This window comes from Gossypium arboreum, chromosome 10 (genome assembly GCF_025698485.1).
Source record: "Gossypium arboreum isolate Shixiya-1 chromosome 10, ASM2569848v2, whole genome shotgun sequence".
NCBI lineage: Eukaryota > Viridiplantae > Streptophyta > Magnoliopsida > Malvales > Malvaceae > Gossypium > Gossypium arboreum.
Window position 1 is genome coordinate 84,736,208 of NC_069079.1, and position 17,908 is coordinate 84,754,115.

Genomic DNA, 17,908 nt, shown 5'->3' on the forward strand with positions numbered 1-17,908 from the left:
TACGGAGCGTTACATTTCTTGTACAGCTGGATGAGCCAGAAAAGCAAACATGCTCTTTTGCTTCCTCAAACATAGCATTTTTCCTCTTCTTACTCACCTTATTAGGACTGTAAGGAAACTTTTGTATGCTAAGATGCTCGCGCCATGGAAATAATTTTCCTAACTTACCACCAAAAGCAGTGAACTTCATGAAACCACCAGGAGGGCAATAATCAACAATTACCCTAAATGTATCATCAGTTGGTGGTATTAATGGTGGTTGAGGATTAGAGGGAGAGTTGGGAGGAGATGGAATTGCAGCAAAGACTGTAGCAATAAGGGCTACTTCGCTATATATTGCAACATGATCTTTTCCTTTCTTTCGACGAAGCTCCCTTGCTGGACTACCCTCACCTGCACTACTCAGTATGATGTTAGCAGTTCTTGGAGTAGTCTTCAATTTCTTTCTACTGTTCACACTCCCTTCCCTAACAGCAGTACCAAAGGGACCACATCGCATGTTCTGCATAAAGGATTGCACGCCCGTGTATTTGTCGATCTCTCTAGATAAACTAATGGATTCTTTTAAACTTTCTTCAACACCACGAACTGTGTCTGCATTACCAACAAGTGTATTATAAACACCCGTAGTTACTATAAGGGGATTCACACCACTTTCTAAATCCCTTGAAGGTTTCGAAGACCACAGATGAGGCTTTAATTTACAAAAGCTATAAAAATAATTCCTAGGTTCTTCTTTTCTCCCTAACAATAAAAGCCCCAAGTCATCAGTAGTTCCGTGTGGCCATGCGAATTGTGCGAGTAGCACTCTACCGGTGTCTGCATCATTATCAGCATCAACTTGCCTCCATCCATTGGGACTTAGATTTAAGATGCAGTGCTGAAACACGTTTCTAACAATTAGCACTTCCTCCAAATCTAGTACATGACCATTGCGAAGTCTGTAATACTATCCCCAACCTACTTTAGACATAATCTCTCACTTCTTCAGACACATACCCTTACAAGGTATTAACCATTCAATTGGAAAGTCAAAGCCAACATTAAGCTTGTATTTAACCCGTATGTACTAACAGCGATTTAGGCGAAGGTTCAAAGACCAGTTTGAAATGATTGATTTTACATCTTCATGAGTAGAAAAATAAAATAATCCTACTGAACCCCCTCAATTGCACGCTTTCATTTGGTACAAGTTCTGAAAAACGGTGATCAATGACATTTACTCCCGTTGATTGGATTCAATGAAATATGTCATTACGAGCCATCACGAAAAGCTAGATAACTATCCCGGAGTTATCATGTATTCATCAAGAATAAGGAATGAGTAAAGTGGTAAATGGAAACATGCCTCTATCACATGCAGTGGAAGTAAAAAACTCTCATCAGTGGTATCGCTCAATAGATTCAATCCTTCAATGATTGAGAAGTCGGAAGCAAATTTGGGTATTTGAATCCCCCGAGCAGCCAAAACGTGATTCATTTCTTCTTCTTTCATGGTGCAAACATAAGTCTTTGCTTCCACCGAAATACTCACTTCACGATGTTGTGGAGGAATGTCCTGAGTAGCATGGCTGCTTCCTCTAGTCCTAACTATTATATTCTAATAATCCTAGAAAAAATCGCAAGAATTATGGAAATTTTAAGGAAATTATCTCTGAAATTGTTCTTCTCAACAATGGCTTCTCCTCCAAAATCTTGAATTCAAACAGTGTAATTTTTAGGGCTCAGGTAACTTCTTTTTAAAAGGGTTTTTGCACTTTAACGATTCATGTATCCGAGAATAAGGGCACAATTAGTTGCGTACAGCTGTACCACTTCTTAACACATAGCAAAGTGTATGTTACAAGTTAAAACATAAAGCGTATCTAATAAGCTTATCCTTCTATGACCTCTCATCTCATAAAATCAGGTTCAAAGAAAGTCACTTTATAACTCTTCTTCGAACGAGGTAGAGGAAAAATTGTTATGATACTCACTATTACCAACCCGTTACCCGATTGGGTCTTGACCCATACTCGACATGATTCTTACTTCAAGTTCGCATACCCATCTATGAGACTACACGATGTAGGTTCACATCATCATATAAGAAAACTTACATCGTATAATTCTATAAGACCGCATGATGTATGTTCGCACCATCATAATGGCAAATCCACATTGTATAAACACGTGTTAACCCTAGAGTAAGGTACATGTCGACGTGCATTGTAACCTACCTACGATGTCACATATATGAACGGTAACCATATCATATAAATATATAGTTTAACCCATATGAAGAGGACACTCTAAAACACTCAACAAGTACTTTATTGTTTATTATATTATTACATTTATATTTGAATTATATTTTATTTTTATATACTTATGTGAGTTCAACTTTTAAAAAAATTCACCAAAAAAAGAACTTTAAAAATTTTCTTGATATTTTTCTTTATTAATATTTGTGTGCAAACTATTAAATTACTTTATTTTAATAAAACTAGTACATATATCCACCAAAACAATGTTCTATAGGCTCCAAAGGCATCTTTTTCTCCTTTACTTTATGAACTTTCAATGATCATAGTTTCATTCCATAAAAAGCAAAATTTCCACCCTACAAAGCACCGCTTTAATGGCCCCTCCACCTTGCTTTATCTTCGTTCTTTTATCTCTTAATGGAGGCAACAAGCACAACTCTTCCCAGGCAACCAAAAGAAAAGAAACAATTCTAGTACACAATCGTCACCAAGTTCATAAGTTTAGATAATAGTTTGTACCTTTGTTCTTCTACAATTCTACATCACATAGATAGAAGTAGAAACAATGAGTCCGGTTGAGTCAACTAGTAACAAATTCGAGTAATTTCCAATGTCTATTTTAGCAGACAAACACCAAGGAAATGCAAGGAAATTTAAGAACAAATTTATTGAATTGTTCAAATAAGTGAAGTGGAGTCTCTTGACTTTGTGAAATATTACAACAGATCAGGAACATTATATATATATTAACCACGTTATAACTTACAGAAATTTACACTTAATAACAATAAAGAGCAACAAGTCTTTGCAGTTTTAAGAAAACAGAATAAACATTCTTTAGTGCAGTCACAAGAAAATAAGGGAATAAGTGTTTCCCTTAAATTAGAAAACTCACCAGAAACTCAAGATAGGAAATTTATGTCCAAGTCAATGTGGCCATTTGCCTCGGGTGGAACCAACTCACACATCTCTTGTGCTTTCGAAGACTCATCTTTGAATTCCAAAGGAGAGTTTCCATTCTGGACATTGTTTTGATTCTTTTTGTTTGCTGAACTGAATGTGGTGGCAATAATGGCTTCTCTTTGACTACCCAAACTGTGACGATTTTTGTGATGAGAAGTACCTTTTACCTTGTCTCCCTGACTTGAACTGACTGGACCACTGCAGCTCTTCCTTCGACCTAGCTTTGGGGACTTTGCACGAGTTGGTGGCATCTGACATCCACCCAAAGCAGCACATCAAAATTTAAATAGTGAATTAGCTGTTTGAACCAGGCTAAATGTCAAATAACGATTAATACAAATCTGCAGTATACTTTTTTCAGTTCAACTTTTGGTGGTGGTCCCTCATGGTAGAAGCTTGGCATGGGGCTTGCCTTGAATGTCAAACTCTTTCTGAATTGCTTGATGGCTGCCTCCATCTCTTCCTTGAAAATTTTCAAAACTTTTTATCAGGAAAAAAGCAAAGAGGAAATAACAGAATTACCATTCTTGGGGTTATTTCGAACTATAATCATCTGCCTCAAACAGTAAATTAAAACTAGTAGACAAAAAATAGATGTGTAAGGAGCATGGTGAGCTGTTGCACCTTAGTCCGTGCTTCACTTTGGGTTTTCTCAGCTTCCAGAGCTTGGTGTTTCTCCTCCAGCTTTGAATAGAACTACAAGAAAACAACAAAGTGAGACAAGGATTTGCAAATGCACATGCATTTGGATGCTAAAGTTAAGGCAGATGCATTTTAGCATGTCAAAGTCAAGACAATACCTCCTTCCTTTTCTCTGCACGTTCAGAACATCGAAATGTAGGCGCTGATGCAACAGTTGACTTCGGCTTGGCAGTCTGGGAAGACACCAAAGTGCTTTGTACAGTCAAGGGATAACATCAGTGATTATGGTCAGAGAGATGATCTCATGCTTTGCCATGGGCATGCAGTGTCCATGTCCAATCTAAATGCATTTTTCACAATTTTATAACTATAAACTTTTCCATTTAATTATAGGTTAGTGCTCGTAATTTGACAAGCTTTTCCGTCCATTGAACAAATCTTTTAACAATTACGACAACAACAAGTGTGGACATGTTAGAATATAATATCAAGAATTCAAAATCCCCCTTTTTCAAACAGAAGAAACCCTACATATAAGAAAGTATATGAATGCACAGGAGGACAGCATGTCAAAGACATATAAAACCAAACACGTATAGAAAAAGCATGTATAAACTTAAATCCAGGTAGAAAGAGGATACATAGAAGTAACAGAATAAGATTCATCATCATCAGAATGCTTCTTATTATTAGGTTGCAGAGGTTTCCTCAAGACCAATTGGGGCTGCTGCCAAACATATAGACGCGTCATGAGCAACTATGAGGGAATGAAACAAAGAAAAGGAAATTCTTGAGCCTGTAGTTGATCAATCTAGATTTGCTGCTGAATACATTATTACCTTTTGGAGCCATGATTTCCATTTCGAATTTATACTTCAAAAGAAAAATAAAAGAAAGGACAAGCTACTAATCGGGGCACAGTGTGATTGCTTCAGGTTTCCATTAGGAACATTTACAGAAAAATGATGTCAATAGAAATCAAAATTCCAGAGGAGAAGTTTGTAGTTATTATCAATTTATGCAGCTTCTAATACATTTAAAACATGATAAAGCCTGTGCCTTAAGTAAAATTTATTACTATGCACTCAAATGAACCATGGAGTTTAAAGAAAAAGATATCTTTCTGAAGAAAGTTACCTGATTCTGTTTTCTTGTGTTTAGATGAAGTGCACCATTTATGCTAGAAGATTTGTTCAAACCAGTTCCAGCGTTAGTTTCAGACACAGCAGGACGAGGTCCAGATGAAGCACGCTTTTCAGTTGCAAGGGCAAATGGCTGCGGAACAGTGTGCTTCGTTCGAACATTTGCTGCAGCAGGTTTTGATACATGTTTGGATACTCTCATTTTATTATTCTTTGTTCTGGCAGTTTCATGTTTGACCTCATCCTCAGGCAGGCCAGAGTATAGATTGGAGTTTAACATGCTCCGCTCTTCCTTGGCATTCTCAATTTGACTTTGTTCAGATTTCACAACTGAATCTTCAGTAGTGCATTCCTTCACCTCATATTCTTTTGCTTCAGTGCCTTCATCTGTACCTTGGAGCTCGGGATCCCCATCCGTATACGACTGCATGGCATTGTGATGACTATGAAATGTTTCATCATTTGAAACACCATTCGAGTAAACTATAGCACAATCTGATTGTTTCTCCATGCAGATGTCTGTAACTTCTACACCCATTGAGCTACACATTTCAATCGCAACATCCGCATTGCCATAAGAATCTCTACATTGATGCTAATTTACATAAAACCATCAACAAGTTCAATCACCATTTAGATTGATTGAAAACATGCTATTTCAGAGCAATCAACCAATAATCTTTAGACGCAGCTGGCACATAAATTTGCTTCTAGAAAGATGATCTCAATCATCCCAACGAAACATGGAATAGAAGGAATAGTATAGATATATATCATTAAGTTTTGGTTTATGCAGCCACTCTTAAAAGTTAGAATTTAGATGGTTTGGATTCAAATCTCAACATCTACAATCCTTTCCATTGTACCAAAAAAAAAATCATTTGCATTTATTAAAATTACGTGCTTTGTCCATAATTATCATAAGTGTCCAATTAACCAACTCAATTAAATAAATAAACAACAATCATAGGTCAAAAGCCATACCAAAATACCAAAACATATGAAAAAGAATAGAGAACATGATTTGGAGTTCTGTCAGAGCAAAATCATTTGAATTTAGAATCAAGGGAAATCCAAAATTTCAGATTGGTTCCAAAATCAACACTGTTCACACCAAGATTGTAATACGTAATCATATATAACACTAAAGAAAATTGATATACTACCTACTTAAAACACAGATATGCACTTCAAGGCTACTGGAGAATCAAAAGAAGAATAGAATCTGAAATGCTATGCTTAAACAAATCTGGGTTTCTTAAAACAATCCAAAATTTCAACTCAAGTAAACTGGCATTTCACATCATAGTTAGTAAAATTCAAATCTAACACAAACCCAACATTCCATATCCCTCAAAAAACTTTTAGATTATTGTAACTACTGTAAAACAAAACAAAGGTGTAATACCCCCAAATCAAAAAGAAGTTGAGATCAAACAAAGAAACCCTCCCAAACAAACAAACAAAAGAACTCACATTTTTTTCACATGCATGCAATCAATGTGGTAAATTACTTACCCTTATGGTCCGATCTAATGAACAAACTGAAACCACTTTGCTTTTGTCTTATCGCTCTGTCTCAGTATTGGGGGTTTTGGTATATGTTTGAGAATGTTTATTTAGTGAAGTATTGTTAATATATGAAAGCTGGTTCGTCGGTGTTAACGTTGTAACTTAACGCTGTTATTTGACTTTCCAGAGAAAAAGAAAAGAGGGTTTTTTAGGCAGAACAATAAGAAGAAGAAGAAAGTTGTCTCAAAAGGAAATCATGTAATCTTTTCGAAAGACACATTTCCCTATATTTTGGCTTTTAATTTGGATGCCTCCGTTGTTGGACTGATTGCTTACTTTGAAATGATTTTTTTTTTTAATTAAAACTGAAAAACCGGTTCCTAAAATCTCTTCATTATTATTATTTTCGTATTTTTATTTTGAATTAACATGCACATTGAACCTTAGACAAAAAAAAAAAAAAGTTAGGTATTTAATTGAGATTTGAGATTAAGTTTAGGCTCTTAATTGGATAAAAAATTTAAATACCAATTAAATCTTGAAATTAAGTTCAGGTACTAAAATGTATATTTCACCTTTTAAACATAGTGTCTTGTAATTTATATTATTTTTATATTTTCAATTTTTTATATTTTTATATTTTGATGAATTAATTATTGATATATATTTTTAATATTTTTAGATTGGTTGAATCTTCTATTCAGTATATTTTTTAAACCATGACTGCTTCTTGTGTTTTGTTAATATTTTCTAAAATCTATAATTAATTAATAGAATTTAATTTTAATTAGAATGATAAATTCTTTTAATTTTTTATTTTTGGTTCTAATTTTTATTATATTGGTCCTTAATTTTTTAAATTTAGTTAAATTATTATTTTTGTGGATAAAAATTTTGTTTGGATTTTTAAAATTTTAAAAGGATTGATATGAAATCTCAAATTCACACGATTTTTTTTTTTAAATTTTAATTTTTGTTTTATAGAGTGCGCTTGGATTATGATATAGACTATAATATTAGTATTGTAAAAATTTAACAGTACAATCAATTATTTTGTCGAAAAACAATAAATTTATTGAATTTTGAAAAGTAATGGTCAAAGTGTTGAAAGTTTTATATATTTCAAAGAATTACACAAAATTTGCATTACCTTGAGACCCTAACCTATAAATTATTATATTTAGTAAGAATCAAGTTGAGAGGGCGGGACCAAAAAGACTAGTGTAATGTACATTTAAGTCCTTTTATTTTTGAAATTATTTTTTTTTTAAATTTTTTGAGAGTCCAAGAAAAATGATTTTCTTTAACTTATAACATATATTTAACCAAAGCTAAAAATAACTTAACTCAATAAAGCATTTTTAGTTAAGTCTAGATTCATTAAACCGTCTTCAAACTATTTTTAACTAATTTAATAAACTTACTTTTGTTATATTTAACTAATGAAACTTCTATAAATACCCTGACAGCCTTCAAAATCTTTCAACCAATTTATTCTTTATTTTCACTTTCAAACCCTCCCTATTTTCCCAAAAGTTTCCTTTTACAATTTTAACTGTGTATTTAATTGGTTTGTTTTTCCTTATTTTTTATTTTTTTACTGATTAACAGAAGTGTTCGTTAAACTCTGGAGATACGTAAATCTACAAAGGACAGTAATATTCATGCCTCAAGCAACAATTCTAATTTTCTGAACTTTTTATTTCCAACACAAAATGAAAAATGAAAAAATAAATATTAAGTAATAAATTTATCCTTATACTTACTGAAAAAAAAATCATTATGCTTTAATTATAATACTAAATTCTAGCATTAAAAACTCAATTCTAAATTCTTATCTAACATAGCAATACGAAATTACAGAATAGGAAACAATTCAACGTGTCATAGTTTATATATAATTATTTGACAATTTAATAATTTATCAAATGTATTTATATTTCAGTTCTGAAATTTCAATATTAAATAATTTTAAGTATTTATTAATACATATTTATTAAAATTTAGGAAACTTTATGCATTTATTTTAGACAATTTACATTTGCACAAAAATATGTCAAACATAATGTTACAACACGTTTATGTAAGATGTAAGTGATTAAAACGTAATATTTCAAATATAAATGACTAAAATGTTACTTAAGAGAAGCAAAAATAACTATTTTAATAGTTTACCCTTAAAATCTATTTAAGATAAAGATTTAAAAATAAAATAAATATAAAACAATTCACACATAAATTAAAAGCAAAGAATTCAAATTCCCAATTTTCTTCTGTACTTTTTTTTTTTTTGTTTACAGACTTAAAGTAATACATTTTAGGGATTATAGTTTTGGCAGATTAGTTGGTAAGTTTAGTTGATATATAAACATAATGGAGTTGTCAGTCAGATTTGTCCAAAAGATGTTCATATCTTAACCAAAAAGTCATGAAAGAGAAGCTGAAAAATAATTGATGAGGTCCCCCCAATCCATCTTTGATTTTTCCTGCTTAACCCCTTTTGATAAAGGCCTAACACCCTCTCTTATTAATCTGATTTCATAACCACTCCTTTATTAGCTTTAGATTTCCCAATCTGACCCATATACCCTACTAGTTTGGTGAATAAGGGGGCTCCCGCTTGCTTGGCCACCAAAATTTGTCTCATCTCTCTTCTACTTTCAATTCCCAATCAAACCTCTCTTTCCTTGCATCAAAATTTACTCTTTTTTACCCACGATACAATAGAAATATACAATACCTTCTCAACATCAAATTTTAAAAAAAATATTATTGAGAAAAACAGATATAAATTCCAAACATAAATTGTAAAACGATTATGAACAATAAAAAATTTACTCATTTCTCATGCAATTTAATAGATATAATGTAATAGAATAATAAATATCCGTTTGGGATAATTTTAAATTATCTTACCCCATCTCCCACCTCAATCTTGTATGAAAGAAGGTACACTTATAAATGGTAGGAAACTATATGGCAGTCTGGAATTAAATAAAGGAAAGAAAATAAGCATGGGAGGAGTGGAAAAGTGTAACATAAACTCCTCCACCTTTTTAATTTATTTTTAATGGTGTTTCACAAAATATATTTCTATAATAAGTATTTCCAATGTAATAATTAAAAATTCAACTTATAATTTTTCATTCAAAATTTTAAAAATATTTTAAGTTCATCAATACTTTTAGAAATTAAATATACTATTTAAAATGAAATAGATATCTAAAAATATAAACAATGTTACAACAAATTATTTATTGGTCACGTTATTTAAGTTTAATTAATAATTTAGATTTACTAATTAATAATTAAAATTTAGTTACAAACTATACATAAAAATAGAATTTCACAAATCTACTATTATTTTATTTGTCTTTTAAAATATTATTTATTTAATATCAATTATCATGTTTTAAAAATTAAATTTATATATTTTATATTTTAATTTCATAAATATATTATTAATAAAACATTACAAAATTGTTAAAATTTTGAGAAATAGTTAAAAAGTAATTTAATTAATCATTGGTTAAGAAAACTAGCGTACTTGTTTTGGCTTCACTTGTTGATATTCACATGTCATTTGCTCTATCACATGCACAAACTTAGGTGGTCTTTATTTCACGAAAATTTACTTAGGGAAAATGTTTTGTGGTTGTTTCCTAGAAAAGATCCTGGTCAAATAAAAATTACTTATGAGTGAATAGAAAATAAACTTATTTTCTTTAAAAAAATGATTTTTCCTTTTGAAGAAACGCAAATCATCTTTTAAAAATTAAATTTTGTGGGTAACTTATTTTTTATATAAAATTTAATCTTAAATAAAGCCAAATATTATTAAATTAATAATAAAATTTAAAATTTAACAATATTAAAATTAAATGTTATAATTTTCAATATTATTAAACATACCTATAAATTGTTAATTTAATAAAATTATTTAATTTTATAATTTTATTTTAATAATAAATTTTAACATGGAATTTTTAAAATTTTAAGTAATATTCTTAATATTTTATTGAAAATTTATTAATATTTTAATAATATATATATTTTAAAAATCATAGATATTTCATAATAAATATTTTAAATATATAAATACGGTATTTGTTTAAATCTTACTTAGTTTCATTTATCTTTTCTAGCTCTAATGTGTCACTATCCACTCTCATATATAATATATGTAATTTTAAATTAAGTTTTAACTAAATATTGGTTATTGCTAAGTCTATATTATCATAAGTGTTCATGCAGGGGTGAAGCTAGAAAAAATTTTTAGGGGGGCTGGATGAAATTTTAATTTTTTATAGTTTATATTTTTATAATTTGTAAAGGATTAAATCAAACTTTTATAATTTTAGAGGGGAGGCCAAAGTGTAATTTTATCTTTACTAATTTAAAATTTTTAAAAAATTTTAAGAGCCTAAAATATAATTTTACATTTTAGGGGGGCCGGGGCCCATGCCAACCCCCTGGGTTCGCCCCTGTGTTCATGGACTGACCCGAAAAGGCTTCAAGCTGGGCTTAAGTATTGTATTAGTATACTTTATATTTTATTTTATTTTTTAAATAGGAAATGAGAAATTAAATTTTAAAATTATTTGTGAACAAACTCTGGGTGTAGAGCAGAGTCTGCATATATGTAGGTTTGGTAGACTAAAAGTCGTTTTAGTTTGTTGCATGCCTCAATTGATCTCTAGGTATGTTATTGTGGTTGGTCAAGAGACTTGTGGGGAAGGATTGGTATTCTTTGCAATTTCCTTTTATGATTATGTCTCCCACATATTTGCATAATTCATTCATATATAGCAACTTCCTTTCTTTTTCACTTTGCAAAGTCTCCTCCATTCCATTTGAACCAAACGTATGAAACATGGATCAATATTTTCATCCTCTACTTGATTAAATTTGTTATTGTTATCGAAGGAAAAAGTATTACAGAATTCAAATCTAAAATTTATTAAATATCTTTCATTTTGATACAGTAATAAAGTGTATTTTGCCTTAAAACAAATTAAGCCATTGTTCAAAACAACAATAGCAATCTAATTCATATTTATTTTAGAGAAAAAATCGTGAAATTTAAAATTAGGATTTTATACGCTTGATTATTTTTATTGAAAATTGATTAATTAAATATATAAATTTTATCAAATATAGGTAAAAATAACATAAGTGTCACATTTGTAAAACTCGAATATCAAAATTAAACCCACTTCAAATTAATATTTATTTTAAATTTTTTAAAATAATATTAAAATTTTAGATGACATCAATATTGAGTTTTATGGATGTATTATTGATTATTAGGTTAAGTATGATATCAAGAGGAGAAAGTAGGGCAATTTTAGATAATTAAGATTAATGGAGAAGATGTGTGCTGTGAAACAATGAGATTAGGTGTGGAGTAAAAGGAAGGGTGTGATTTAAGACATAATAAAAATTTGAGATATCATAGTGTGGTTGCCTTTTAATCTATTGATCACCTCTCACATCCATAGATTGAACATACCAACGGCTACGATTGATGACCATCTCATCTCTTATCATCATCCACTCCTTATCTTAAAATTATTACTCAATAAATATTTTTCAATTCCTGTTTGTGGCCATCCAACTTATCATTTTAAAATTAAAAATTCATAATTCAGCCTCTTTAACTTTTTCACATTCCATTCATCAACCTATCAAAACATAATTTTTTTCTATTATTTTTGTAAATGATTTTTAGAAAACATAAGAGAATCAAATCCCTTCACTCCGCCAAAACAAGTTTGGAGCTTTCCGCCATTGGCCCTTGCAAACCAAATTGGTGTCGTACACTTTTAAATTGTTTATAATGGTTGGATTAATATTCGGTTTTGTATTTTTAAATTTATTATTTAATTTTCCATTTTTATAAAATAAGCAACAATTGATATCAATAAGTGTTAGATAATTACATTTAAAAAAAAAACAAAACAAAACGTGTTTGAAACTTTAAAAACAAGACAATTAAAACTTCTAAATATATTATAAAACAAAATGGAGATTTTTTTAAGAGAAAAAGAAATAGCTGTCGATGGTAACTATGCAACTAAATCCGAATTCTTAAGGATCATGCAATCAATTTTACATTTGACTTAAAACCTTTATTTAACTTTTTCTTTTTTTTTTTTTTAGTAATGAAGAGATGCACTTAACATTGCCCAATTAATTTAAATTTTCCAACTTTAGTTGCAAACCCCAAAAAGATATGACTTATGTTTAGTAAATGTTTCTATTTACATATTTAGGCTCAAATCGGGGAGGACAAAACATCAGCCTCCCCGACAATAATCTAAAAGGGGTAATGATGCTTAAAAGTGGAAGGTTTGGTTTTGTTTAAATTAGTATTAAGCAATAAAATTTTCAATTCACATTTAATTATTAATATAAAAGGTAATTGTTTGATGTACCGTGAATAGAGTTTTTTAGATTTTACAAGCAAGTTGAGGTTGTGACAAGTGTTATATTTGTTTATGTAATTAATTTATTATACTCTATAATACATTTGTCAAACGCTTAACTCACTATTCACTTATAAAGTCTAAAAATTCATTCACAGATATTAAATAAATTTTCAAATATAAATATAAATATTCTTTTAATAGTTTAAACAATAAAAATGTCAACTTTGAAAAAATTAATAATTTTAATTTTACATTAAACTTTTATCTATTAATTGAATTAAATCGAGTACTAGTATTTGATTTATTCTATAAATTCCTAGCATTAAGTTGGATCTTGGAATTATTAATTTTTATATTTTCTTTATTTTTGATTTATATTTGGCACAACGGAAAAGCCAGAACAAATTTTTAGACGGGCTGAATGAAATTTTAATTTTTTATAGTCTATATCTTTATAATTTTTAGAAGATTAAATCGAATTTTTATAATTTTAGGGAGGTAAAGTGCAATTTTACCTTTACTAATTTAAATTTTTTTAAAATTTAAAGAGTTAAATAAAATTTTACATTTTAGGAGAGCCGGGGCCTGCCAGCCCCTTAAATCCGCCCCTGATTATAATATGGAACAACTTAAGGTAATTAGGAAGAAAAGAAGAAAACAAAATTTAACATTACAACAAAGCCCATAGAGACAACCGCATATAAGCCCAAAGATCAGCTACTAGCCGTTGTTACCTGTGTCACTTCTTATGCAAAAGGAACAAGGTTTGCGTCTCCAACACCAACAAATCATTCTTCTACTTGGTGAACTAAGAAATTATTTTTTGGAGGCTTATGCAATTTTTTAGAATAAAAAACAATTTTATTATTATATATTTTTTAAGATATTATATTTAATTTTTATTATTTTTAGGGACCTGTTAAGGAATGAATTGTAGTAGCAGTTAAACAGAATGAACTATTACAATAATTAAATTGTTAATAAATCATTGAGTTAGTTGATTCAGGTTGTTACTCATCTTCTTTGTTAAAGGTTAGTATAACTACTATAGCTGTAGGTTCTTTGTATTCATGTTAAATTTAGTGAAAGAAATCATTCTTTGTTTCTTCTCTTTGATATTCTCTCTTTTTTTTATTCTTTGAGGTTCAGGTGTTGTTTCTCTATCTGTTAATATTACAGCACAGTCAAAGTGTAATTTGGTATTTTATTTATTTTTAATTTTGTAAAATATAAAGGGGTTAATGTGATTTTTTCCATTTTAGGGCCCTTGGTGCTACCCCTGTTGTCGAGGTAAATATATCATCTATTCATTGTATAATGATCTATTTAGATGAATGGTGATATTAAAAATAATGATAATAATGAATTTAATTATTTTGATATATATATATATATATATATATATATTATAATTAGATTTTAAAAAATTAAAGAAAAAGTTTTAAATAAGGGTTTTTTGCTTACCCTGTGTCATCAATTATAAGCTGACACCCGAGCAATTTCATATGTTGTTCCATTTGTTTTGAGCTAATTATTTATTCCTAAATTTGGTAATGTCTATTTAATATTTTCTTGGGCTCGAAATTGGAAAAGTGGAATGTTTATTTTTTTAAATATAATTTGAATAATTTTATTTGATTTTAAAAATAAAATAAATTAAAATAATAAAATAAAATTTATCAATTCGATTAATTTAAAAAATTTCACTCAATTTGATGTAAGGATACTTGTGAGGAAAATGTAGATAAAACGAATGTAAAAATTAGAGGGATGTAATACATGGAGGCATGAAGTAGTTGGAGAGAGCAGTGGGTATAAATGTGGAATAATTGAATTATTTCTAGAAATCCGTACGCTTAAATCTTGATATATATATATATATATCCCTAGACTTTGATTTACATTTTCTTAATATTTATTTGGGATTATACCGTAAACAAACCAACTTGTAATGTTATTTATTTCTACAATTTGAATTTAAGATAAATAATAAAATTTTAGTTTACTTATTAAATTAATCGTGACATATTAATATAATTTATTTTTAAATTAAATAGTTTAAACTAGGACTTTAAAGAAAATTCCGTGATTAAATTTTAAAATATTTTGAAGCTATGTTTAACCCTTGGTGTTGCTTTCATATAATTTTTCACTTCACTTAACAATTTAGGCCAGAGTTTTGACTATAATGAATGTAAAGATGAAAAAAGAATGGATGTTTTCTTAAAGACAGTTAATCTTTTACATTATATTTATTTTATCCATATAAATGAGATTAGTTTGATATCAGATATATGTGTTTTCATTTTATATATTGTAGAAGATCATTTTATTTGATTTCCTGTCTAAAAGCTACTTATGCATATGTGTTAAGAGTATGAGAGTAAAAACAGTAGAGGGATCAGGTAAAGTGGTAGTGCATTAGCCATTAGGGTTTGAACAACTAACAATAATTGAGGTTAAAAATATTTTTGGAGCTATAAGTAATATTAAATAGACAAACTTTTGAATCTAAAAATAAAACAATTTTTCTCGTTTCTATTTTTGGCAAAAAAACGGTTTAAGGAAAAAAAATAACCCTTATAAAGTATCTATATAATATTTATATTGGTTATATTAAAATATAGTTTATATATTTAAATTAAACTTGATAAATAATATTAATTGTTTAAAAATATTTAAAATTATATTTCACATCTTAAAATATTAACAAATTATTTTTATATTTTTATTACAATATTATAATCTTAATTAATTTAAATATTATTTAAATACATATTTATTATTTTAATAAATCATGTTTAAAATATATATTTTATTTTTCAAAACCATTTTGATGGCAATAATCAAAATTTTTAAAAGTACTTCCCGAAGCCATTTTCTAAAACATTTGTTAAAACCACTTCTCAACAAGTTATTGAGGAGTTTATGTACCTAAAACGATGTAGTTTATAGCTTTAGATCACGGGAACCTCGCAAAATGACAAAATCTCAAAACAGAGCCAAATTCCAAATGCCCTAGGTGACAAGAATCAGACAAAACACAAAATCCCGGTTCAAAAAAAATCCCAAAAAGAACAAACCCATGAGTCAATCAGATTACGCATCCAGTTCACTACCAAAAGAGATAGCTCTCGAAATTGCATCTTCCCTTGAGGTTCGTTTACTTGCTTTATCTCATTTCATTTTTTTTCTTTTTCTGGGTATTGAATTGAATGTAAATGAGATGTTTGATTGTTGGGTATTCGGGTTTTTAGGTACCGACTCTTTCTTCATCGGGTTGTTGTTCTCGGGATTGGCAAGAAATATGCAGGTCGGATTGTTTATGGGAGTCGCTTTTTAAAGAAAGATGGCCTCTTTTATACGAAGCTGATAAAGACCCTAACTTCAAGGTTGTATTTTTGTTTCTTTTTTGGGTTAAGTTTTTAATGTCCGTAAAAATATAGTGTTTTTTTCCCCATTGAAGTCGATTTGGACTAATTGCTTTTGTTTCATAGCTTTGACCTGGGTGTTTTTTAGTGAGGTTACCTTGGGTGTAAATGAAATATTGGTGCTCATAAACTATGGAGATTGACTTGGAACAACTCGAATTTGATCCGGTAACTATAGAGCCAAGCTCGAATTGGATGGCTTACGAATCTAATAAGCTTTTCCTTATTAGTATAATTTTATATCATAAGCTTTTCCTTTATGAAGTTACATTTTTACCCTTATTATATAGAAAGAGTTTAATTACGAACAGATCGAGCTTAATCAAGCTCAAGTATCTGGATTATGCCTAGAGCTGAGCTGAAGCTTAGAAATTGATGTTCGAGTTGAGTCTTGAATTTTGAGTCGAGCTTGAGCTTGCCACTATTCAAGCTGCACTCGGCTCGATTACACCCCTAGTTATGAGTTTTATACTTGTTTGGTAGAAGGGAAAAGGAAGGAAAATGGAGGGAAGGTAAAAATGGTGAGGAAAGAAAATTTTGGAGTGAAAGGAAGGTAAAGTTTCATATAAATTTATTTGCTTAAATTTTTTCTTTCTACACTTGGAAAGATAGGATTTTGAGGGAAGGAAAACTGTAAATCCACGTATTTTACTTCACTCTTCCTATCTTCCTTCCTACCAAACAAAGAAAATGATGGAAAAATTGTGACTTTTCCCTTTCCCTCCTACCAAACAAACTATTACTTTTGTTGATTACGCAAAAAATTCAATTCCTTTGGATTGGTGTTTGAAACTTGTGAGATGTATATGATATAGGACTGGCGAGGATTTTAAAGCAGCACGAAGAGGAGACGCGTCAAGCCAAATCCGTCATTAATTTGGTGGAACAATGCTCGCAATTCGGTTCACTCGAGGCTGTAGACTATCTGCATGCGATCAATTGCCTGGAAATGATGCAGTTCGGTTTCAGAGATGTTCAAATGCTGCTGTTGAAACCAAAGCTGAATGTTCTGCTTAACTTGATCGGACTACATTACTGCCTTAACAACCTTCAAGTGCCGCTAAACTTCTTTACCATTCATTTTCGTCTTGGATCATGTCGAAATAGTGTTTAGTGTTGTAGTGAAATATTTTGGCTTAAGTTATTAATTGATAGATATCGCTATTGGTTGTTCATGTTGTGGAATTCGTGTTTATGTTGAAGATTGGTTCTAATAAGCTTTGAAGAACTGAAATTCTTCGATGACCGGCGGAATGGAAGCTTCTTTTATTTGATGATGATAACATGAGATGTCGTGCTAAAGAAAATTAACCCCTTAAATTTTATTGACATGTCCGTTTTCTTTAACACGCCATATCTGAGTAGATTGTGAGGTAGGTACACTTACATGTTTTAATTATGTTTGATGTCATATCCGAACAACATTTAATGCCTAAATTGACAATTAGAATGACTGGATGACCTATAAAAATATCAGGGAGGCCACTATTCTTTGTGACAGAATCTCTCTATGAAAAAAAGGGTCAAATCAGTTTTGTACA

General features: G+C 29.7%; 2 protein-coding genes across 9 annotated transcripts; one reads left to right on the forward strand and one right to left on the reverse strand.

Moving 5' to 3' along the window:
- Positions 1-2,898: 2,898 nt before the first annotated feature.
- Positions 2,899-6,854, reverse strand: LOC108467574 (protein WVD2-like 3). 8 transcript variants are annotated; one of them, XM_017768254.2, is made up of 7 exons: positions 6,512-6,854; positions 4,989-5,521; positions 4,493-4,578; positions 4,010-4,103; positions 3,834-3,905; positions 3,562-3,672; positions 2,899-3,460 (listed from the first exon to the last, which is right to left on the reverse strand). In XM_017768254.2, exons 2-7 carry the CDS (start codon positions 5,502-5,504, stop codon positions 3,149-3,151), a joined length of 1,191 nt encoding a protein of 396 aa, XP_017623743.1. In that variant the 5' UTR covers positions 5,505-5,521; positions 6,512-6,854; the 3' UTR covers positions 2,899-3,148. The 8 variants fall into 8 exon arrangements, with proteins under 8 accessions (XP_017623743.1, XP_052876686.1, XP_017623741.1 ...); XM_053020726.1 differs by having other exon boundaries at positions 4,989-5,577; XM_017768252.2 differs by having other exon boundaries at positions 4,493-4,575; positions 4,989-5,588.
- Positions 6,855-15,870: 9,016 nt separating this feature from the next.
- On the forward strand, positions 15,871-17,650 carry LOC108468927 (uncharacterized). Its single transcript, XM_017769794.2, has 3 exons — positions 15,871-16,093; positions 16,194-16,328; positions 17,183-17,650. Exons 1-3 carry the CDS (start codon positions 16,022-16,024, stop codon positions 17,198-17,200), a joined length of 225 nt encoding a protein of 74 aa, XP_017625283.1. The 5' UTR covers positions 15,871-16,021; the 3' UTR covers positions 17,201-17,650.
- The last annotated feature ends 258 nt before the right edge of the window (positions 17,651-17,908 follow it).

Bases quoted from the DNA above. Each gene is read 5' to 3' on its own strand.
- LOC108467574 (XM_053020726.1), bottom strand. From the start codon at position 5,543: ATGTGTAGCTCAATGGGTGTAGAAGTTACAGACATCTGCATGGAGAAA. The intron at 4,104-4,492 runs GTATCCTCTTTC...GACTGTACAAAG, and splicing joins TCTTATTCTGTTACTTCTAT to CACTTTGGTGTCTTCCCAGA. The intron at 3,461-3,561 runs GTATACTGCAGA...GGTGGATGTCAG, and splicing joins CAAAAGTTGAACTGAAAAAA to ATGCCACCAACTCGTGCAAA.
- LOC108468927 (XM_017769794.2), top strand. From the start codon at position 16,022: ATGAGTCAATCAGATTACGCATCCAGTTCACTACCAAAAGAGATAGCT. The intron at 16,094-16,193 runs GTTCGTTTACTT...TCGGGTTTTTAG, and splicing joins AAATTGCATCTTCCCTTGAG to GTACCGACTCTTTCTTCATC.